Raw genomic sequence first — 21215 nt, 5'->3', positions numbered from 1 at the left:
TAAAACCTTACATCGTGACTAGAAAAATGGAAGTAACAGCCGGTTCGCCGAGAACTGCGGATGAGGAATGTCATGAATATTGAATCCATAGGGCAGTTGCGAATTGTGCAAATTGAAAGATGCGTTCGTATATTGTGAGAGTCTTCTTCAAGAAGCAGATGTCATTGAAACAGAAGCATCAGCAATGATTTCTGCCAATGCTACGGTAATTGGAGAAGAACTGTATCGGGCTACTATGGAAATGTTAGGAGAAAAAATACTCATCACTGACGAGGACCTTATTCATTTTGATGAAGTAGACAAAGAAGATCAATTCCGTAAAGTCGAAGAAAATTCGTCCGACGATGAAGATTATGAGCCAGCAGAAAAGGCATCGAACGGCAATTATGTTCCGTTGGAGACCAAAATAAAAGTTGTTAAACTGGCGAAAGAACACCCCAAATGGAGTCTTCAAACTCTCCAGATAAAAGGGTCTAGAAGTTTGACAAGAAAAGTAGAATTGAAGAGATGGGAAGAAAACATAAAATCTGGAGGATTAACGAAAGATAAATATTCGATAATTAATTCATGGACCTATGACCGTTTCATGGAGTCTCGCCAAAATTATTTGCAAGTAAGTGTTCATTTTTATCGCTCTACATCTAATTTTCTATATCTTCAAAAACCTCATGCGAAGAAATAATTATATTAATAAAACGAAACTTTGATTTTACTTTTTGGGTAACAACCAGAAACCTACAGCAGTGGGGTTTGGCTGCTGCAGGCCAATTCGAATCAGACGACTTCATCTTCAAAGCATTGCTTTGATGGACAAAAAAAGTCAGACTATGGCACAGAATTCGGCAGAGGAAGATCATGCAGTATGTGAGCTTGAGGGAATGTGTGTGTGTGTGCAGAAATGCTGGAAGCCACAAGAAAGTTTCAATTGCAGATGAAGGCAATCATCCGGAAATTTAATAAAATAATAATAATAATAATAATAATAATAATAATAATAATATTGCTATCAATACAGACCAGACAGGTTGCCCTTAGCAGTCCACATACAAAGGAACTCTCGCCAAAAGAAATTCGAAGACTGTGTTTGTCAGAAGGCGCAATATGAATAAGGTGACGCACTTGTACATGGCACAATATGCAATAACATTGTGTGGCGAATTATTGCCGCACGTGTTTCTTTGTTTGGGAAAAGCCATGGGGAAGTTTGAACTTTGGACCAAAGGTTCAGAACACTTTTGACAAATTAACTAAAGATCTTCCAAATGTCATCACAACGAGTTCGAAATCCGGGAAACTTACCACACAATTATATTGTTCATTTTTATCTAGTGCCATGCTTCCCTACGTGAAAAAAGAAAAAATTCTGATTAACAATAGATTCTTGCAGGGATCAAACGAATCCTGGTTTGTACAACGGAATTTTCACCGATGACGAAGGACTTGGAACATGTACGGTTCAAGTCGTACCTCTGAAATGCACGCCAGTTTGCCAGCCGTGCAATGTTTATTTCTACAGGCAAGTTAAAAATCTCATTAAGCGTCTTCAAAATTGTTCTTATTTAATCGAAAGAGAATGAGAAATTGCTTCTTGTTAAGACATATTAAAATACGCCTGATACTGCATGACGAATTACCAGCGCTGATATTTAAGGAAATGCTGCATTATGCATGGTTTGCTTACAAATTATCGGATGGAAGGGAGGTTTTTAAAAATGTTATCGAGGTTTGTTTTTCCATGGAAAATCTCAAAACACCTTGCCTATACGTAAACATAGCATTTATTCAATGCAGCTGGAGCCATTTAACTTTATGTTTTCCATGTTTTTATGAAAAATACCATCCAACAACTTGTACTCGTAATGTCGAAAGCAACACATAGTTGTACATCTTTCAAAAGCCGTCTGCGGCAGTTAGAACTTGTAGGTAACAAGTAGTTTCGGGCTCCTTTCAGGCATAAGGGATTTTTCAAATCATGGACAAGCAAACATTTTCAGTATAACTTTATGCTTTTGGTCATTTACTAGTCGGCAGTTATGAATATTATATTATTTGTGATAATAAATATTTGTAGACTGCCAAATAACATTGTAAATTTAATAAAAGTCCATCTGATTACACGTATTTTTCCCATTATATCAATTCTAATATAAATAGTAAAGAATATGACTGTGTTGGGGAGGGGGGAGAATGTCGAATGGGACTCGATCCAGCGACCAACGACCTACAATTATGGGGCTTGGAAGCTAACCACTTGGCTGCCGCCGCTTTATGGTAATGACAGCCATGCACTGGTACATATTTGACGACCGAAATTATCTTGCGATTTTCTCAATAACGCTTGAGAAGTACGTGCTACTGTTTGCACATTTTGTTGTCCTCATGGAGTACTACGAGTGTACGAAGTTTGCAGTAAATCCGCGTTTCAAACATCGTGGCCCCCCCCTGCAAGTGCAGTAGATCCATATTAAGGGATAAATTGTTTTCCAGGGGTTTAACAGGATGGAATGGGGAGGTGTGTGGGGTAAAAGCACTAAGGAAGGTAGGTAACTGGATTGTGTTCAAACACTTTCCTCCTCCATAGGTTTGCAAACTGATGAGCAGGTCATTCCCTCTCAGGGTGTATATGGGGATGAGGAAAAAACTTTCTGGATGAAAATACACTGTAAAACTTATTAATACTTTGCATGGTTATGGTTTTATACACTGACATAGAAATTCTCGGCACTTTAAAACAAAACTCAGGGGGAAAAAAACACGTTTTGGAAAGATGTCTGTTGTTCAGCAACATGTACACTGCATATTTTCGTATTAAGAAAGTATAAATTCGAATTCACCAAACACCGCATGTTAGTTTCCAAAGCACTGAAATCAAGATTGTGATGCACTTTTGTAAGCCAGCCATAGTTCATGTCATGTGATCTCACCAGCCAATGACAGCGGATATTCAGAGCATAGGACATGTGATGTAGTCACCCAATAGCAACATAATTATTAAGTAGTGTGAACACACAAATAGGAAAAGTTAATCGTTTAAATTAATATACATAGTGTTGCTACAAGAAAAGAAAAGCTTTCACATATGATATTGGTCTCAAAGGTTAATAAGCTGCAAGAGAAGCTAAGCTTTCACATATAATTTTGATCTTTTTGTGCGTGTTACACATTAAGATACATCACACAAATGTGCCAGTAAAATTTTTAACAATGACATAAATGTCTGATCTTCTGGGCTTGAAATTATTCTAAATAGTTGTCCTCAAATAGTTGATTTTTAAATGAGAGTCAAACACACTGTGATTTAAGAAATTCATTGTACATTCTCACACATAGTTCACTTTGTGTAAAAGGAAATTTACTTTGAAAGTAACACTTTTCAAACAACCATTCGTAAGATTTTCCCGCGACCTGTTAGAAATAGGTTTATTTCAGTAGTTGCCAGAGAGCACCACATAACAGGCACCACCACACTTGCGCATCTACAACGACGCAGGAAGCCCTTGTGTAAAACATTAAAAGATCTCCCATTATTTCATAAAAGAAACAAGATATTAGAGGATACTTCAAGAGCATTGGAATTTCGTGAAGCATGCTAAAATACATAATTTGGCTTAAAGTGCACATTCGTATGTCCAGATTCAGTTGTAAATTTTTTTGGAGTATCAGTACTATATTACTTCATGTTTGGTTCTTTATTATGGCATAATGCCATAGTTGCTAGAAGATGAAAATGTGCACTTGAAATACAGCGAACAGTTGAAACTAGCCAATAGTGTGGAATTAAACATTTTGTTTCAAGTAAATTGACTGCCTCAGCGGGAAAGATTAATAAGAGCCAAATGTCTTTAACAAATCGACAAAAATAACTTCATTGTTCAGCAAGGTGATTAATGCTCGACTGTCAGAATGGTGGAAATAAAATAAAATTTGAAACTAGTAACATATTTTCACTTTCCTTAATTATTTGAATGTATTTTAATTCACTTGATAGCTCCCGGCCACAGAAATCCATTTTGTTTCCATTTGACGTGAGAGCAATAAACGAAGAGGATACAGCAAAAACACTAAATGTAAACACGGGGCACGTGGAGATTGCGCACCTTCCCACTAAAACTCAGACAGCTCTGTGCATCAGGCCCGGATGTACTATATGTCCGAACCGGGACAATACTAGATAGTGGTGTCTCCCCTCCCTCGAGCGTTTGAGGCATGACACCAAAAACTTTAAAAAAATCAACTTTTCAAAAATACTTTCATTTTGTAGTGCACATCTTCCTGAAGAGTCCGATACATAAAACGTGTGTTGGAAGAAATGTAAGACATGTTACTTGGTCTTAAGTGAGCCAAAGTGCAGTGCCACATCTTTCACTCAGCATTCTTCTATAGCACGTCACTGTATTTAGTTTTGTGCAATTCAAATGTGTAATATTTTGTAATGGATGCCATCAAGCTACATTCAGGACAGTAGAAATTAAAATGTCCATTGGTGCCTCTCCTACTCCCAGTCAGCCAGTTTGATATCCTGCCCCTCTTTTTTAAAACAAAAAACCTCACAATTAATACTGGATGGGATTATTTGTAACCATGAGAACAAGAACTCTTCAGAAAATTTGCACTCTTTATTGCCTACTAGCTAATAACTAGTCATTTTGTGATATAAGATTAAATATAGGATACATTAAACCAGTAAAGACAAGAGACAAACAGGACAGTACACATTTCTTCAATTGTTAGTCTTGGCATTTTTTTCTCCCTGATGTTGCTACAGCTTTACACGGCGTGCTTTCCTTTCTAGGAAAGAATCTGTTACCTCAAAGTTCGCCAAATGTTTTGCTACATGAAAAAACAAAATGCTGCTCTCTAATACTGAAAAAACAGTTAATACAAATAGTACCCAAGACCGGTGTGGTTTCTCGATCTCACTGTGTGTATTCTGTCACTGTCTGCTAGATAAAATGAAATAGGCCTGCCCAATATTGCAGAAATCGTAACACACACTAAATAAATGAGACTGTTTTGGCACAAATGGTCATTTTTATGACAAGACAGAATATAATTCATGAAGTACCAATATCAAATGCCTATTAGGCCTACTGCAAGCAAAAAGTCTTATGCTGGAAATAGTTCCACATTTCATCTATAAGCTCTAGTTTCTGAAGCATGTGATCGAAAAGCAGTAGTACAAAATTTTTATATAAATTTGGAATCGTCATAGTCTTCCATAATATGTGTGATGTCCCCGTTTCTTCTCCTTCCTCGTTTTAACAATCAATATTGTCATCACTAATTCTGGAACTATTCCTACCAGTGTCAAAACTTATTCTCCGTTTAACTTCACTAATCCTGCCACAATCACTGGTTTAGTTATCCTGCGTTTATTATCTGGTTAGGTGTTGTTACATGTTCGCACAACGCATTTTCGTGCTACTCCCAGAACAGAACTTTCGCAGCTGCTAGCCTGGGACAGTCCAACTGGCCCTTACTAGAGTAGAGGTCTGGCCAAATATTTTCTGCCAAAATTTCATTTTCTTGGATACAATGAGAAGATAATATGTAACCTTTCTTATATGTTATTCCTGTTAGTCATTTATTTCCACTCTGGTAGTCTGAATCTGTGGATTTCGCTAGTAATTATAACAATGCCGATCATTCTCAAACCCAGTCAACCACACAAACAGCGATTGGCATTCACCCATTCCGCTTTATTCCGCCCATCTCATATAGCCCTGTCCCCTTTTGTCTGCAGCAAAGTTTATTTCTAGACACGGCAGAAATTCCTGTGGCAGAGACATCACGTACACTATACACACATTCAAAAATCAACTTATTCATTTATAAATAAGGTATACTGTGCATGGTAAAACGGTGTTATCCAAAACCGACATCGAGGCAACTGTGGTGCATCACGCATCATAGATGAGAGGGCTCAAGAACGGCTATGGAAATGTGTACCAGTCGAAACAATGTGCAACTATTGAGCAAATGACTGCCCAGGTGAACCAATGGATCAACACATGTACAGATCTATTTTTGGGGACCATGTCCACCTCTGCATGCTGTTTGTTTTTCCTCAGCACAATAGTATCCATCAGCAGGACAATGCAACATGACACATAACTCGCAGTGTACACGCATGGTTCGAAGAGCATCAGGATGGGCTACTGTTCTCCCTTCACTATAAAACTCCCTGGATTGAAGCCAAATCGACAATCTGTGCGACCATCTCAATTGGTCTCTTTGCACCATGGATCCTCAACCGAGAAACCTAGCGCAGCTGGCCTCGGCACTGGAGTTGGCATGACTCCAAATCTCTGTCAGTACCTTCCAGAACCTCAATGACTCTCTTCCTGCACATCTCACACTGGCCCACACTGCAAAAGGTGGTTATTCAGGTTTCTGACAGGTGTTCACATTAATGTGATTAGACATTTTATGATCCTCTATACATGCAACAGCAGAAAATTGGGATGTACGTAAAGCACTTACATGGAAGTTCTGCAGTAAGGCCGTGTCTTATGTGAGCAACAGAAGCGCAGCAGCATCAGGCGAAAAGCTCGGGTGTCCCGCATGCGTGCGAGCAACTATGTCCCGTTACAAGATGGTTGCCTAGAGCCAACCAGCTGTTTCTATAAAACAGCATCCCTAACCTGTAGAATACTGTAGCTGGAGAGTAAGGCTACAGAATTAGATTTACCAAAGAAAATAAAGCGAAAAGGAATGCTTTGCATGAAATTTACAAAGGGAGGAATCTCCATGCAGAATTTCATAAATATCATCAACTACGAAGATCACTAGACAAATTCTTCAAATACACGTGAATGAGCAGAGGAGCATTTGACTATCTCACCAATAAATTAAGTACAAATGTTTTTTACATGATCAAGAACTTTTAACAGCCCATAAATGCGGAGGAATGACTACTACATGACTGACTATGCTAAATACAAACGTAAGTACGAGATTGATACCAGTGAACAAAAGCTAGCTGTGGTGTAGGGGTAGCGTATACAGTTTGTGATTACATGGTAGGAAATAGTCCTGGGTTTGATTCCAAGTCCTTCTTATATTTTTACTGACTCCGTAACAATTCTGTATACTGTTTACACTGCATTGCTAAGTATATTTTTAAGATCTTGCCAAAGAACTTGATCTTCACACCTATCCCAGTATATCACACTCACTTAATTCCTAATAAATTACAATGAACCATGAAATTTTACAGATACTTGATGTTGTGAACGTAATTCATCAGCAGTCAATGTTAAGGCCAAGTGCTGCAATTACTCTAAATAGTCTGTAAAAGTAAAGCATAAAAATTTTTTGAAAAGAAAGTCAAACATTTTTTGTAATGATTTGTCTAAAAGCATGAAATAAAAAATATTAGGAAAACGTTTGGTGCACCTCATTTTCTGTTCATGATTTCGAACATCCTTCAAAGGCACGTAGAACGTTTCTCTGATCTACTCATTTAATAAAATATTTGACTGATTTCTTTCATTTTTTATTTTCAAGTTTTATTCAGAAAGCATGATCTTACTGACTCCTCGTTTGCCTTCCTAACGTACTTGATTCGAAGGAAGCCTTTTTGACATTTAAATACCGCTCCAATGTATCTTTTTATGTGCAAAATAGCTAGGTCTTCAACTGATGAACTCTTTTTGACATTGCATTTACAGCAGCTTTTCGTGAAACATTTCAATTTTTCCTCAGCTCATTAATTAAGTCTTCATTACTTACCCTGATTACTTTCAAGAATTTAAATATTTTTGTGCCAAATTAGACTTCATGCTGGTCACTTTGATACCCCGTTTACCTGTTTCTCTCCCTTTGTTTGGCTATGAAAATTTGGACAAAACCCCATGCTTTTCTAGTGTTAATCATATGATAAAATAGTCCTTTCTGCATGCTATCATTTCCAAAACTCATCGTTTCAATATCTTGAACCTTTTATGAGATACAACGATTTTTACGCCACTTGATTCCCGAAGCGCAGGAAAGGTTCGGGCGCATCGCGAGTGAACCGTCCGCAGATATAACAACCAATATCTCAAGAATGAAAAGATATATCATTCTGGTCTCAACTTAAAATACAATTTAGATATATTGGTTACATTTCATATGCAGTAATGTATGGCCTGTCATTTAGTTATGTACAACATGAACCTGGTAGGATACTACTTCCATTCTACACAAGAGTATGCGACAGAACTTGCCCCTCTTCTAGGAGCCGCTTACCATTAGCCTCTGGAGTAGTGAAGCATTCCTAATGATTGGAAAAAAGCACAGGTCACACCTAGTTTAAAGAAGGGTCATCAAACAAACAAACAAACAAACACACACACACACACACACACACAGGTATAGGCCTATATCTTTGAAGTCAGTCTGTTGTAGAATTTTGGAGCACTGTTCAAGCTTGCAGTTTATGATATTTCTGGTGACCAAAAAATCTCCTCTCTAGAATCAACATGGGTTCCAAAGACAACGATAGTGTGAAACCCAGCTCACTCTGTTTGCCCACCAAACCCAGAAAGCAGTAGATACAGGAGCCCAGGATGGTGCCATGGTCCTTGACTTCCAAGCGGCATTCAGTACAGTTCTATACTGCCCTCTAATGAGCAAAATATGAGCATACAGAATGTCTAACCAGCTGTGTGATTAGACTGAATCATTCCTAGCAAAATAACATAGGTTGTCATTCTCAATTGAGATAAATCTCCAGACATAAAAGTGACTTCGGGCATATAGGCATATACTAAAGGAGTGTTATAAGTCTATTATTTTTTACAACAAATATAAAGACATAGTAGACAACATAAGAAGTTAGATGAGTTTTCTGTGGATCATGCTGTTATGTGTACGGAAGTCACAACGCCAGAAAATTGTAGGGAAATGCAGGAAGACTTGCAGACAATCAACACTGGTGCAGGGATTGGCATTTGGCCCTCAACATAAGCAAATGTAATGTATTGTGCATCAATAGACAGATAACACAATTGCAGAGCAATAGCTGGAAACAGTCACAACCTTAACATGTATGGAGCGATTTATAATGGAACAACAGCATAAAACTAACTGCAGTAAGGCAGATGCCAGAATGAGATTCATTGGAAGAATCGTCAAGAAGCGCAGTCCGCCCACAAAGGACAAAGCTCGCAAAATCCTGGTTGAAACTGCACTTGAATACTGCTCATCAGTCTGGGATTGGTACAAGACATTATCTTCGCAAGGTCAGCTTATTAATTAATGGGGCATCTTAATGAGCAGATCTGGCTTAATGGTAGAGGGTGGCTGGATGCTCTTCATATCACCCCCCACCCCCTCCCTGGCACAGATTCTGTCAATCTTAATGGTCTGTGTCTAATGCTACCCCATGTGCAACTGTGTGAACATTTTCTAAACGTTTGCGAATCATGGAACTGAAGGGGGATGTGGGCATCAGCCTGGTATTCATGTACTTGGATTTGGGAAACCACCTGATGACAACATCCAGTCTGACCGGCACACCGGCCCTCATTGTTAATCCACAGTCATCAAACCTCTTTAATTCATGGAGGCACTTTACTAATGTGTACGACTTTTTTTGCAGGTACTGTACCAGACGGGACTGATAGAGGAAATACAGAGCATCTAATGAATAGCAGCAGGTTTCATTACAGATTCATTTAGTAAGTGCAAAAGCATCATAGTGAGCACAGCCAATTTCAGTGCCAAATGCTGAAAGAGACATGTCCTGCATCATGGTGTGTTTACTGTTAAAATTCCGAGAGCGTACTTTCCTAGAAGAGTCAACCAATACTGCTTTCTCCTATGTATATCTCGCAAAAAAGAACATGAAGATGAAATTAGAAAGATTCCAGCTCAAACGGAGACTTATCAACAATTGTTCTTCCCGTAAACCACTTGCAACTGGATCGAGGGGGGGGGGGGGGGGGGGGGGATGACTGTGGTGCAGAAACCACCTTCTAGCAAACACAATATGGGGGCTGTGGTATTTTATTTACAACTGTCAGAAATTTGTAACTTGATAAATAAATGTTAACCAACACCTAAAAATGAGAAAATAAAACAATTTCATAATGAAAAACATTTACAAGCACATAGTCAGGGCTCATTCAAAGCAAAATATATGTATGTCTGAGTTGCTTCAAAAGATCATTTTTGTCGCCTCTCAAAATAATGATCTTTCCTCCTGGGACATCCTGCATAACATAACAAAGTTACAAAGACTATATTATCAAAAACCAAACACCATGGTGGCATGAGTAATGTAGAGGAGCTAATGGAAGGTATTTTTTATCAAAGTAATTACATTTTTGCTTGGTGATTTGGATGATGGCGCTTTCTTTGTAGGACCTGTTGGCCACTGTTTGGAATCACTGGTCACTGTTGCAGCCTCTGCCTTTATCCTTAACTTCGATAGTTCAGAATCCGTTCTTGGCAGGCACTTGCTACATGATATGGCAGGTACCCTAAAATATATGTAAAAGTCATTAACAATTATTTAAAAAGATAAAGAAATCAGGGAACATTCCTACATTCAATCACAGTAAATAAAACTATGATAATGTGTCGGCTACTACATTATGTCTACTGCGGCATTTAAACTTCAATAAGCTATTTTTAATGGGCACCACAGTAATCTATGTGCAAATTCCATTACTATTTATTACATTGTGTGGAGGAGACCTAGCGATGGGGAGGGGGGATCTAAGGCAAGGAAGGAGGGAGGGAGGGGAGAGGAACCATGTTGGAGACCCAAATGGCTCACACTACAAAATCGATTTAGAAAGGAAGGTCAAATCCCAGGTGACAACAAAGGGAGAGTGGAAACATGAGATACAAGAGTGAAAGCAGAACCAAGGGAATGGCCGAGTTGTCATAAAAGGAAACACTGAGGCAGAAAGAGTGTGTGTGTGAGTGTGTGTGTGTGTGTGTGTGTGTGTGTGTGTGTGTGTGTGTGTGTGTGGGGCGGGGAGGGGGGGGGGGGGTAGAGGGAGGCACAAGGATAGGAAGGAGAGGATAAGGGGAAGGGATGTAGCCTAGGAGAGAAGAAAGGCTGCAATAGCTCGAGCCCCATGCACACTACACACGTACCCAAAAAAGAGTTGTGATCCCCCTGGGAGATATTTCTATTGGCTATGCATGGATTATAATGAAATGAAAGTTGTCGCCTACACACTGAACTTCTGGGACTCCAGAATCAAGGAATCTGTGGAAATACGACCACCTGATGACAAGATCAATCTAGATGGTAGTTTCCAGTTGGCTAACGCATCAAATCTCGTCACTGAGAAACTTTATGCTTGGTGTAACTGACTCATTCATGTCATGCAGTACAAAGAACAACAGTCCCATTTCCCAAATCTCTCTGGTTCTTTACCTTCCCTTTCAACCAGGATGCTGGTTCCGAAAGCTTGCACATTTCCTTAACTTCTATACATTTTCTCCTGCAATAGCTTTGTGCATAGACTTTTTACCATCTCATTATATTATATTTTCAAAAATTGATTATTTTAGTTGATACAACAATAAGGAAAATACCCTCAAGAATAAATGTGCAGATTTATGGGCACTTATCACACTCTATTAAGCAAATAATGTTTTGGGAACAGATAATCATATGTTAAAAGTAATGTAACACTGTTAAACATAACCACGACATAGAGGCAGCAGCAGCCCCCATTATCACTTTCTTAAACAGGCCGTCTGATAATTTGTGCAAATAATTAACAAGCAGTTTCTCAGCAGGAAATGAGGTAATTCCTTGTAAAAGTGCACTTATGGCATACCTGGATTTTCTTATGCTTGCTTGCTGCAATTGGTAACTGTCTGTGCAATGACTTTTGGGGAGCGAACAAGGATGTGGGTAGCCAATGATAGTGCTCATTTGTAATTTCCTTTGCTTCTTAAATGAAATTAGTTCATATCTTGTTTAAGCTGGGGCATTTGTCCCACCCTAACCACAGCCTCAGAAATGGTAACATATTCAGAAGAAACAACCAAGTATTTCAGATAACCAAGATTATAAACTTCACTGATTCTCAAGGTGCTATTAAGTACCAACTAACTACAAGCTAAAAAACTGTGATATATGGGACAAATAACTATGACAACCGAGGTTATGAGGCTGAGCAATTCTCACTGACTATCATATACTATCACCTGATTGGTTATGACCAACGATAAATCGATAACAGCAGCATGCAAATTAAGAGCCAAGTACAGTGTAAGTGCACTTTAGTTTAATTCTTAATCCTATCTCACTTCAGCTTTGAGATCTCTTGCTTTCCTTCATGTTCTACATTATATTAGTTACAACAATGATACACATATTTCAAGTAACTTACGGACTACTGTCATCCTTCTGGAAACTATCAACTTTATACAGGTCACAAAGGGCTGTGTCATTCTTCACTTTCTGCACACTGTATATGTGTTCCGAAGTTATAGTTTTGAACTGGTCTTTTAATTTCTCCAAGTTTTCTTCCTGCACAACAGCAACTTTGCACCCACCATCATTCAACAAAACCCCACTGATAAGGAAGGTTTTCTTAATCCCTGCGGTCTTTGCCTCTGCACTCTGTGTCGCAAACGCATACAGCAATCTGGAAAAGAACAAAACTGGGTCATTCCACATCAAATCAGTCTAATTTAAAACTGGTCCCCACCTGATAATCTACAATTTTGTTAAAACTTTTACCATAGCAGCAGGCACAACGCAAAAGAAGCCCTGTAAAGCTTTAGCTCAGATGTGCTGTACTTCTGTCACCACAGCCATCAGCTTCCAGGCCACTCTGCCAGTGAGGGTATTATCATGAATAAATCATGTTTGACAACTCTTTTTATGAATTGACTATTATAGTGAGAAACCTGCAAACAGATGTTTCTACTCAACGTTTGGTGTACCTTAAACTTAATCATCAAATTTGACCAATTTCTGGGGTCAAATATCTCAAAATGTTAGCCAATCAATTTTGTTTACAACTAGTTCTGGTGGGGAGAACAGATTTTTATCTTCTAGGCACCTGACTTTGATTGTTGGTATCTTTTGCTTAAGGGATGCTACTATTTAAAAAAAAAAAAAAATGGTAATGCCATCACCAAGGGGCCTCACCTGATAAGTCATGCAACATCCACTGGTGGGTCTCTTCGTAGAAGTTCCCAAGCCTGAATTGTGTTGCTTACCAGGTTCGCAAACCTGTTACAGTGCTTCTAATCAGGTTGCCAAGCATAACGTGTGTCTGGCATGTTCCTAAGCCTACACTAGGTTTCTTATCACATTTCCAAGCCCAAGCTGCTCCTTACTATTGACCTGACTTTAAATTTTTCTCGATACTGGATAAAGTTTGCTAAGGAGAAGTTAAACTGGTGTCCTGTCAATGTTAGGGATGGAGCAGGAATGTTGGTGACAATATGCTGCTCTGGAACTCTGTAACGGTCTTTTCTATATGGACAAGAAAATGAAGGTGCAGGACCCCCAGCACGCATGAAGTCCATTAAAACATCACTCTGTTCAAGTGAGATGTCATAGATATTCCCAAGCCATCATTTATTGTCATAAATACATGCTACATAGTATGTAGGTTGGAGATTCAAAATCTTTTCATCAAAGCAGTTTGCAATATATTGGTCAGGGTTAGCAATAAAAGATGCTGTATCATCTGAAACTTGCTCATATGAATTCGTTTATCAGTCCACACAAATTGGTGAATATCTCTCATTCCTAAAATCATTTGGCCATTTTCAAACCTTTCTTCTTGCAGTATCAACATTTTTTTTATTACATATGTTGATGGAGTTCTTTAAATTTTTGTGTAGGGCAACAGAACCAACAGTGATTTCCCCAACTGTATTTTACAGGTGTTTGATCAACCTTTCCACATAAACGTGCACAGCAATAGCGTTATGACTGAGGGAATCACTGATTACGCAAATATTCAAATTTTTGAGAGCTTCAGCACCTTTATAATAAACAACAAATGGCGGTAAAGTTGCTTGCCTCTTTTCCCAGTGGAAGGGTTGCGCCACAAATGAACATTTTTCTGCTAAATCCATTGAAGCAACAACTTCTCCCATTTCTGAACTGTCCCTGATCATATTCAAATGTTGGCTTTGCTGCTTCGCAATGCAGAACAATTTATATTTCAAGTCCATATAAACTGGAATTATATAAATTCCAGTTTATACAATCTTAAAAATAAACTGATTCTCATTAATTCATTTACATCATCAAATAAGCATTTACCACGACAAAGTTTTCGATGCTGCTGAGCCACAGTCATACGGCATTTTTTAAAAGATTTGAATTTTGATTGTACCAAAGAAAAATACAGTATTTTCTTTGGTACAATCAAAATTTCAGTTTTTATGCCATTATTGTGAACAAATGTAGAAGTTCTTAGACCATTAACATACTGTATCTGGTCAAGTCAGCCCAAATCTAGATTGCACAGAAGAAAAATACACTAATGTAGAGTGAAATGGTTATGTATTCTCTCTCAAAAAAAAAGGCAAGCTTACCTTCGGAGCTAAATATAGCTAAATATTATTCCTAAAACAAAAGATACCAATAAGTGAAAACAAGCGCCTAGGAGATAAAAATCTGCTGTTTTTAATAGAGCTACTGACTCGTCACAATTTTTGGATATTTGCCCCCCAAACATTGGTCAAATTTGATGATTAAGTTCAAGACACCATGTCTAGATCCAAGTATCTCAATAACTATACAAACTTGAAAGATAATGTTAATTAAGTGGTCTAATATCAACTTTATTAATACATAAATCAATTATCACGACATGTTTTAGGCTGTAGATGTCAATGGCTATAACTGGGACAGCCTGTGTGTGCTAAGCTTTCCTCCCTCAAACAACATGACTTAACAAATGAGCCCCTCAAAGCAAAGTTGTGTAACTCTCATTACTCTTGTTTTGAGATATTTAATGGTGTACCATGATTGTGATACAAAATTTATAATTACTTTTTGAACATCGTCAGAATCGATTTTTCTACCTCAAATTAGCAATTACAATAAACCCAAGCCAGTTATAGACCTAATATAAGGGCGCAAATGAAGTTACACCACTTGTGACAAACAGGTAAAGGAATTTATTTACTATGAAAATATACATGGCAAACAATAATGCCGTATTTACATAATTTTTCATAATATCTGTTACTCATCACCAATAAAATCATTTCCTCTCAGTGGCCCAATGTTTTCAGCAGTGTGAAAAGAAAGAAGACTCAAAGTAGTGGTGATGAACAGGTGGAATGAAGGGCAAAAGTTCTTACATGTCCTTGTTCTTCTTCTCTTCTGCAACAAGCTGTGTACATGTTTCCCTTACAAGCTGTGTACATGTTTCCCTTAGGTATATTAGACAGAGAAATAGTTATTCCTTTTTTTATGTACCGTCTTCAAGTCCAATTTGCAAAATCCCATGTCAGTAGAAACAATTTCCTCGAAAAATTGTGAATGGGTCACTCTTCTGTTACTGAATCCATTGCATCTTTAGCCATAACACTCATGGTTTTCAATGTCTTCCTCTTAGTGACCGACTTTTAGCAATCTTTCCACAGACAAGTAGTAATGGTTTGCTGTTACAGTGATATGAAAGGGATATTTTCCTTGAATTGACAAATAATATTGTACCAATCAGTTGGACATAATATCTGTTGCGTCTTCTGCAGTTTCCTATTGACGTTCTGCGGACTTCGTTTTTGATTCTATGTGTATGGTCAAACAAGCAGCAATTCATTCTACGAGCAGATATTCATTCTACGAGCAGATATCTTGAATAACAATGTAGGATTCATTTACATCTGTAACATCTAACTTCTTGTGCTTTACATTAGTAAAAGTATCAAATGCAAGGCACTATTACTTCTGACTTTAAGGGATAAGAAAATAGAACATACTGATAAGAACTGGATGGCTCTGAATGTTCTGGAAGTTATTCATCTCTGGATCCATTATCATCACAAATAATTCGTTTCCCAATACTGTCATCATCACTGTAACTCATGATGAATCACACTGAACACATTTCAAACAATAAAAGTGAAAGCCTATTGCTGAAACAGACTAGATCAAACATCCGATCAAAGCCAGAAAACTCAAAACAGCAGCAAGCACAGAGGTGTAACTCAACTACACCATTCAACTCTTAACTTATAGTTGTCTCTACTTACAGCAGAAACTTGTTGCGGTTGTTTTGTGAGTTATTAATTAGACCATCTGCATTGTTAACATAAGGCCATTTGCTGAACAATATCTAAAGGAGTGATACTACTTGTGATTTACAAAGCTTAAATGTCCTTCAATAGAAGTGTTGTGGTTATCTACTTTAACACAGTTAATAGTCTGCTTGATTACACATATTTATTACCTATTGATTATGCCATTTCTTATAATGAAAAAAACAAAATCACTACATAATTAATTTTGACTCTTCACTATTAAATGATGACCAGTTGCAGCTACCTTCAGAAACCATAACACATGGTCAGTGTATGGTGAAAACTAGTGATAATTACAAGCATGTTACAATAACTAGACAAAATAAATAGGAAAAATATACAGTAAGTGTTATTTACGATTCTAACAAGTCTGATCAGGAAGCACCTAAAGTAAACAATCTAAAAAACTGTTGATCACTGGTCGGTTTTCGTAACTATCCGTTTCGGAGTCACTACGCTCAGACATTGGTACTAACTGATTCATTAAATCAGTGGAAATTATTTTGCCATTAACGCAAACTCACTAAACGGTGCGTAGATCTGAATGTGTACTAAACTTGATGTAAAACACATGCAACAAAGTGTGTGAAGAAACTCATAACTTAAATGCACTTTTTTCCACTTTCTTGAGGGAATTAATTACAATTCTGAATTTAGAACTTGCTGAACTGTCACACAAAAATGTGCAAGCAGCGTTGCATGTTAGTTTTCAGTAAACAATTTCGCATCATTATTGTAATCAGTGCCAGTATAACACACTTACTGCTTCGCCGTGTTCACATGCACACCCAAAGTCTTACTAAGCCATTTGTAGGTAACCTGAAAAAGAAGAGTTGTTTATAAACAATTCTGTAAGTCTCGCCATAAAACAAACTTCATACAATACAGTGACATGATTCGAAAAATACGGCTGCAATATTGGCGATCCTCTTAACTTACCACTTTATTTTCATCGAGAACAAATTCTTCAATATTCTGTATATATAAATTTTCCGTTTCTTCGTCCAACATTTTGGCGGTTTTCACAATCGCATACCAAAGCACCAACAACAACGTAAATCTCTGACAAATGCATTGATTCTTTGCGTAACGTCTAAGTGAATTTGACAGTTCATGCTCAATTCCACAGGCATTGAAAACTTGCACATGGATGAAGCTTTCTGTCTCAGATCAAAAAGAAACAACGATGTGCCAGTAAGACATTCGGTCGGAAAGCACCTAAATGACGTTCCGGCACCTCCCAGGAAACTTTTCTTGGACAGACTGTAAAAGGTCGGCATTGGGGATTCAAAATAGTACATAGGTATCAAATCGCAGTGTAACTGCATATAATTTGCCGCCAACTGGTGACCAACGTGACACACCTGTTGTATACATTCAGACTTGTTGTTTTCTTGTTTTGATTACAAGAAATTATGTTTTAAAAACTTGGATAGTATTTTGTAAAAAAAATGATTTCTCATTGTAAGTTTTATCAAACGTTTTCAAAAATCGAAACTTGAGTTTTTTATGCTTGGGGTGGGGGAGGGGAATTGTATGGTTGAAGAGGTGCGATACGGCACCAACATTTTTTGAAATTAAGCACTGCAGTCAGGAGGATGAATCTAGGTTCAGTCTGCATATGACATTACTTGCAAGCCATCATCTAGCCATTGCTCAAATAATTAATGAGCTGAAAGTTCATTTAAGTTCGGTTTTCGATGTATACGCACACTTCGAATGTTATAACAATGGAAATGCATTTGCAGACAAATTATGAAAGTATGCTGAGCTACGGAGTGCCACAGTATTGGTACTAGGAAATTATATGTTCTTAGTCTTCTGTCACATGTCGGAGGTCGTACAGTTCCCTTTCAGAATCTAAAGTTCAGACGTTTATCTACATGAAACGGCCTTTTTTGCTTCACTGTCATTCTGTCTCCCCGAATTACTGCATGGGACAGGATTTTGTAGAAAAGTATTTTAACATCAGATTTCTCCAGATCTACTGATATTATTTCAGAAATATTGGCTATCCATAAAAGATATTCTGTGACATAAAATAGTCACAGCTATTAATAAGAAATGGTAGCTGACTTTATATTTTAGTTTCATATATCAGTATCCTATGGACGAGTTCTAGGGCAATGGAATGTTGGATGGAGTGGTGAGGGGATGTGATCACCAAAAGCTGCACGCAAACTCCTGTCCTTCAGTGCTTCTGTAGGTCCATTGGGCGTGGAAGTGGGTGTTGGCTGATGCTATGCTTTCAGTTGGCTGAGCGCTTAAGTCCCAAGCTTCCCTAATGATGTAGCCACTGTCTCTATTGGTCAGATCACTGGCCACTCATATTTCAATGCCCTCCTTCAGAATATAGTCCCAAAACGACGAGGTCTGTCTTAACACTTCCACTTCTTGGTACTTCATTCAGTCCCTTCTAGCCTAGAATGTTCTGCACCCGCAGATTAGGTTTGGTGGCTCTTCTATGTTCCTTCCATCTCTCTTTCATTGTCGGCACAGTCGGCCCGATGTATCTCTTACTGAATTACATGGCCTAGAGTAAACACCTGGTCATGGAGCCCCAGTTCGTCTTTTATCATACATAATAGTGCTCGCACTCCCGGAGGTGGACGGAAAACATATTTAATGTTACTTTGAGCCAGGATTCCGACGATTTTGTTCCATACTTCGCTAGCATACGACAGATAGACCATTATCTTATCCTTCTCGTCGTGATCTATTTGCTGGGCCGGTACCTTTTGCTTGAAAGCATGTCGTGTTGGTCAGTGGCCTTATTCGTTCCTCTTCAATACATCTTGAATGTTACTGAGCTGCCTTGCTTGGCTTTCTTAGTCAGATAATGTATGGGCTCTGTGTACCACTTTGCATATCACAGTCACTAGCTGTGAAGGATGGTGACAGTGTGGAGATACAGATCAATGTGAGTGGCTTTCCTGTATACACTAATCTGTTTCGCACTTGACTAAGAAGAAACCCCTTGAGTGTGAGCTCACAAGTTCAATCTTTATCAGGGCTCATTTGAAAGTGTTTTGTTAATAATTATGTTCAAAACTGGTTGAAATGGCTCTGAGCACTATGGGACTTAACATCTGAGGTCATCAGTCCCCTAGAACTTAGAACTACTTAAATCTAACTAAACTAAGGACATCACACACATCCATGCCCGAGGCAGGATTCGAACCTGCAACCCTAGCGGTCGCACGATTCCAGACTGAAGCGCCTAGAACTACTCAGCCGCACCAGACGGCAACAACTATGCCAGGAAAAATATTAGCTGCTAATGACTCACCCTGTACATCTGGAGGGCGACAGAAAATGGGTGTCCAGGAGATGCAGAGATCAACCTTCTATGGGATGTGTGTATTACACTTCACAAAATGGACATCCTTGGCAACAAGAAACGTTCCAAACAAACCATTAACTTGAGTCATGAACACAGAATGAAAAATGGCGAGGAACAGTGATCAGAAAAGTTCGCACCATCAAGACCGAAGGTGAACTCCTTTCAAGACCGAAGGTGAACTCCTTAGGAGTTACAAACTGTGCAGGGCGTTCAGCTAGTATCCACTCTTAAAGAATGCATATCGAATCACATTGGCGTAATGGGGCGAATAGAACTGATGGAATGTGATAACATTCAAACGAATGTAAAAAATCTGTTGTAGAGCTTATCATGAACCTGCATATCCTTCAAGGTGTAGCTGCAGATAGTGCTGTAATATGGTTTATAGACAAGGGAAAAACAAATATCCAGAAGCTGAATTTGTCCAGTGGTGTGAACTGCAATGTCACACTTTTCATGAGGGATAGTTTGCTCTAAAGGAATGTGATTTTTATACACAGACCACTCTTGCTTGGCCTGATGTAAATATTCCCTACTGCCCTTGCAAGATCATGCACATGAGAAACAATCGTAGGGAGCTGAGCACCTCCAAGTTCTAACAGCACAATAAACAACTTTCCAGCCAATTTACCATGCACATTATCAGTGGTTATAATTATACATGAATGATTGAGGCATTGGTGTTAGTTGGTACTTTCTTGGTACCTCTATGTTCCAGGCATACGCTTTTCCTCTTCAAATCCTGATTGTTCGGAGTTGAAAACAAATTCCTTACTGAACTACAGGATACGCTTGTTTATCTCACTACAAATTATCGGGCCGATTCCGCAGTTTGCTGTACATTATCACCCTTGCCACTTTGTCTGAAATTTCGTTATCTTATGTCTTCCAATTCTGTAGTTATGTTCGAAGTTATGCAACCATCCACTGCTTCTTTTCAAATCACTATAATCTATGTTACACGCAGTTTGATGAGTTAACTTAGTAAGTCACTATCAAGCACATCCTGTAAACTGTAACGAGAATTCTCGAAGCAAGCAAACACCAGTTTTTGGAACAAATATGCCTTGTCCTCTGTTGAATATTTGTTCATATGGTCATATTGCTGGGGACTCATTCGAAATCTGTTCATAATTTTTTTTCTACTATCTACATCTACATCTAAAGCTACAAACCATCATGAAGTGCATGGCAGAGGGTACATCCCACTGTACCAGTTATTAGCGTTTCTTCCTGTTCCACTCACATATCGAGCATGGGAAGAATGATTGTCTGAATGCCTCTGTGCATTCAATAATTATTCTAACCTTGTCCACACGATCCCTGTGTGTTCAGTACATAGGGGGTTGTAGTATATCCCTTGAGTAATCACTTAAAGCTGGTTCTTGAAACTTTGTTAATAGACTTTCTCAGGATAGTTTACATCTGGCTTCTAGAGTCGGCCATTTCAGTTCCTTCAGTATTTCTCTTCCATGAATTAGACAAACCTGTGACCATATGTGCTATCTTTCTCTGTATTCACTCCATATCCCCTGTTAGTCCTTTATGGAATGGGTCTCACACACCAGAGCAATAGTCTAGGATGGGTCGCACAAGTTATTTGTAAGCAATCTCTTTTGTAGACTGATTGCAC

At 38.3% G+C, this 21215-nt stretch overlaps 1 protein-coding gene across 1 annotated transcript in view; it reads right to left on the bottom strand.

The window, feature by feature from the left end:
• Positions 1–17401, bottom strand: part of LOC126457199 (DNA polymerase delta subunit 3) — a 42816-nt gene extending 25415 nt beyond the window's left edge. The window contains exons 1-4 of the mRNA XM_050093299.1: positions 17179–17401; positions 17003–17058; positions 12348–12605; positions 10310–10469 (exon numbers count right to left, since the gene is read on the bottom strand). Of these exons, the coding sequence (XP_049949256.1) occupies positions 10310–10469; positions 12348–12605; positions 17003–17058; positions 17179–17250 (546 nt within the window). The 5' untranslated portion in view covers positions 17251–17401. The remainder of the gene's footprint in view (positions 1–10309; positions 10470–12347; positions 12606–17002; positions 17059–17178) is intronic.
• Positions 17402–21215: the final 3814 nt, after the last annotated feature.

Source organism: Schistocerca serialis, chromosome 2 (genome assembly GCF_023864345.2).
Source record: "Schistocerca serialis cubense isolate TAMUIC-IGC-003099 chromosome 2, iqSchSeri2.2, whole genome shotgun sequence".
Taxonomy (NCBI): domain Eukaryota; kingdom Metazoa; phylum Arthropoda; class Insecta; order Orthoptera; family Acrididae; genus Schistocerca; species Schistocerca serialis.
Note: the sequence above shows the minus strand (reverse complement) of the source record. Positions and strands in the feature narration are given on the sequence as shown.